This window comes from Neopelma chrysocephalum, unplaced genomic scaffold (assembly GCF_003984885.1).
Source record: "Neopelma chrysocephalum unplaced genomic scaffold, ASM398488v2 Primary Assembly neopelma1_90260, whole genome shotgun sequence".
Taxonomy (NCBI): domain Eukaryota; kingdom Metazoa; phylum Chordata; class Aves; order Passeriformes; family Pipridae; genus Neopelma; species Neopelma chrysocephalum.
The window spans coordinates 4,008-7,884 of record NW_020919099.1 but is presented as its reverse complement, the minus strand read 5'-3'; the positions used below and the strand labels follow the sequence as shown (position 1 = coordinate 7,884).

Below are 3,877 nucleotides of genomic sequence, written 5' to 3'. Positions count from 1 at the left end.
GCCGCCGTCCTGCCGGGGCCGGAGTTGGGGGGATGTCCTTGGCCTTCCCTGTGGGCCGGAGGCAAATCCCCTCCCTGTCCTTCTTGCTTCCTGCCCCAGGCCCCGAGCTGAGGACGGAGAGCCCGGAGGACAAATCCCCCCGGCAGAGCCTGGTGGGAGAGGCCGTTTTGAAGGGCTCCATGGCGCAGGAAGGCAGCGGGGAGGAAAAGGTCCGGAGATCCCTGCGGAGGAGGGGCTCCAAAGCCAGCCCAGGGTGCTCTGAGGAGGAAAGACCCAGCCTGTGCCAGGAAGGCGGCCGGAGCTTGAGGCAGAGCTCTGACCTGGTGGTCCCTGAGCAGCCTCCCAGCAGGCAGAAGCCCTTTAAGTGCTTGGAATGTGGAAAGAGCTTTGGGAAGAGCTTCAACCTCCTCACCCACCAGCAGATCCACACTGGGGAACGAGCCTACCCATGTGGGGAATGTGGGAAGGGCTTCAGCCAGAGGTCCCACCTGATGCGACACCGGATGATCCACACTGGGGAACGGCCCTATTTATGTGGGGAATGTGGGAAGAGCTTCAGGGACAGCTCTGACCTGATCAAACACCAGCACATCCACACCAAGGAACGACCCTACACATGTAGGAAATGTGGGAAGAGCTTCAGGCACAGCTCCACCCTCTGCACTCACCAGCGTATCCACACTGGGGAACAGCCATACACGTGTGGGGATTGTGGAAAGAGCTTCATTGACAGCTCCACTCTCTGCACCCACCAGCGCATCCACACTGGGGAACGGCCCTACACGTGTGGAGAATGTGGGAAGAGCTTCAGTGACAGCTCCACCCTCCGCACCCACCAGCGCATCCACACTGGTGAACGTCCCTACAAGTGTGGGGATTGTGGGAAGAGCTTCAGCTGGAGCTCCAACCTCATCACCCACCAGCGCATCCACACCGGGGAACAGCCCTACAAGTGTGAGGAATGTGGGAAGGGCTTCAGCCAGCGCTCCAGCCTCCACACCCACCAGCGCGTCCATACCGGGGAACGGCCCTTCAAGTGCTTGGAATGTGGGAAGAGGTTTCAGACCAGATCCAGTCTCCTCCTGCACCAGCGGACGCACACGGATGAGAGGCCCTTCCGCTGCACCGACTGCGGGAAGGGCTTCAAGCACAACTCCCACCTCGTCACCCACCGGCGCATCCACACCGGGGAGAGGCCCTTCAAGTGTGGGGAGTGTGGGAAGAGCTTCACCGACAGCTCTAAGTTGACCAGACACCAACGGACCCACCAGTAAGGGAAGCCCTACCAGTGCCTCAACTGGAGGAAGACCTTTGGCTGCTCCTTGCACCCCGAATGAACCCCCTGATGGTGAGGCAACCCCTGGAGTCCAGTGACTGTCAGTCCATCCCTTTTGACCAGAAAAGGCCAGTCCCCTTTCTCAGGGGCAGGTTCTGCCAACAGAACCCTTCTTGAGGGGATGTGTGGAGATTCCTGCCTTGGCTGGGGACCCTCAAGGGCACTGCTGGAGGTTGAGAGCAGAGATCTCCCCACGAGTGTTGGTCTGGGGGAGTTCCATCCATCTCTAATTAAGAATTATTCCTTTTGTGCCAGCTTGAGTAGAATTGCTTCAAGACTTGCTTTAGTGTAGAGCACTGTCCTATCTTATCCTGTACTCCTGGTAGTTTTAGTGTTTGTATTGTGCAGTAAATAATTCTGATGAAGATCTTTTGTTTGATCGTTTGTAACCCTAAATCGATTCTATCAATAGATCTGATTTGCCATCATTAAAACCTTGGGGCCAAAGTGGTTCAGTCACACCTCTAATTCCTCCAAACTGAAAGTGTTGGCATAATGCAAGGCTGAGATTGGATCCAGCATCCCCCACCACCCCACAGTAAGTTTGGAGCTCAGTGTGTAAGTTTTGTTGCTGACTCTCCACAAAATTGCTGAGACCCAGCAAAAAAGCCTAGTCCCCCGAGAGGGAAGGAAAAAAAACCCGAACAGCCAAAGCTAGAGCAAAAATATATATTTACAATTCTATATACAATTTGAATGTATTGTACACACGAATGGGAGCTCCCGAGGGGGGAAAAACGGGAAGGGGAAACAGGGATAAATTAAAACCTAAAATAAATATCCTCCAAATATACACCGTTTCTATAGAGCTAGCGAATAAATACAAAAAATGAATTAAATACTTCCCTGAACAAGACATCAGAACTGTGCGAAGCACCAACCAACTCCCCCACACCTCCCGAAGAGACTGGAGATAACGGCAGTATCTCCAGCCTCCTGAGCAGTAGGCCCTGGCCTAAACAAGCAAAGACTGTCTGTGGAGAGACCTGTTGCCTTCAGCCACCGGGGCAGAGAAGAGCGCGAGCTCTCTTATCTGTGCCTTTTTACATGTTATGTTATGGAAAGGGACGATATGGAATACTTCCTTAGATTTCTGACCCTGTTGCTAAGGAAGGCCTAAAAAATCCAAAAGCCAACCCACTACATTCTCCACCTCTTATTCCATATAATTTCTTTACGTAACACTTATATCTTGCACGTATCTATACATATATATATAGTCCTTGTTTTATTTCAAAGCTGTTGTCTGTTGTTGAAGATCAGCACCAACAGCAGCTCAGTTTGGATCCTTGGCCCTTTCGTCACAATCACAGTTCTGGTTTTAGGGCTGGTTCACTGGTCTGGGTTGTCTCATCATTGGATAGTGGCATCTGCTTTGTCCAGGTCTTTCTCATCTGGTGTCTGATCTCCTGTAAAACACAACTCATGGCACAGAATTAGTTTTTCCCCAAGGTTAGATTTCATTGAGGCACACACTGGATTTCTCCATCCTTCCTTATAACCCACCAGGTATATCCTGGCCGTTGAGTGAAAGCAATCCCATGAATGGGCTTGTCTTGGCCTCAGGCAGGAGTAACCCAAACAGCCTTACCTACCATACCTCTCAGATGGATTGCTGGAACTTTGTCTCCATCTACAGTGTGGAGGGATTCTGCTTGGGCAGGGCCAACTCAATTGACAGAGCCTCTAGTGTTAACTAGCCAGGTGGCCTTGGCTAAGTGCTTATCCCGGTTTTTGAAAGTTCCCCCACCTAGTGCCTTCAGAGTTGTCTTTACTAGTCCATTACACCTTTCAACTTTCCCAGCAGCGGGTGCATGATATGGAATGTGATATACCCATTCAATACCATGCTCCCGTGCCCAAGTGGCCACTAGACTGTTCTTGAAATGAGTCCCATTGTCTGACTCAATGCGCTCTGGAGTGCCACGTCTCCACAGGATCTGCTTCCACAGGACCCAGAATGGTATTTCGGGCCGTTGCATGTGGTACTGAATATGTCTCTAACCTTCCATTGGTTGCTTCCACCAAGCACATAGCATTTACCTTGGCGGGTCTGTGGCAAGGTGATGTAATCAACCTGCCGTGCCTCTCCGTATTTATACTTATCCCAGCGTCCACCATACCACAGGGGCTTCAGTCTTTTTGCCTGCTTAATAGTGGCACAGGTTTCACAGTCATGGATAAATTGAGGAATGGTATCCATGGTTAAATCCACCCCTCAGTCTCGTGCCCATTTATAGGTGGCGTCTCGGCCCTGATGGCCTGAAGCATCATGGGCCCATCGAGCTACGAACAATTCTCCCTTTTTCTGGCAGTCTAGGTCTGCTTGTGACACCTTGACCTGTGCAGCTCGGTCTGCCTGTCTGTTATTAGCATGTTCTTCATTAGCTCGACTCTTGGGCACATGGGTATCCACATGGTAGACTCTCATATTCAGTTTCTTCGCTCTGGCAGCAATATCTTTCCAGAGATCAGCAGCCCAGATGGGTTTTCCTCTACACCTCCAATTCATCTTTTTCCACCTGTCTAACCATCCCCATA

General features: G+C 51.4%; 1 protein-coding gene across 1 annotated transcript; it reads left to right on the top strand.

The window, feature by feature from the left end:
* Window positions 1-110: 110 nt before the first annotated feature.
* On the top strand, window positions 111-1,274 carry LOC113979883 (zinc finger protein 239-like; the record flags this gene model as incomplete). Its single annotated transcript, XM_027707158.1, has 1 exon — window positions 111-1,274. A coding segment is annotated over one exon (1,164 nt), but the record flags the coding sequence as incomplete, so codon positions are not given.
* Between the last annotated feature and the right edge of the window lie 2,603 nt (window positions 1,275-3,877).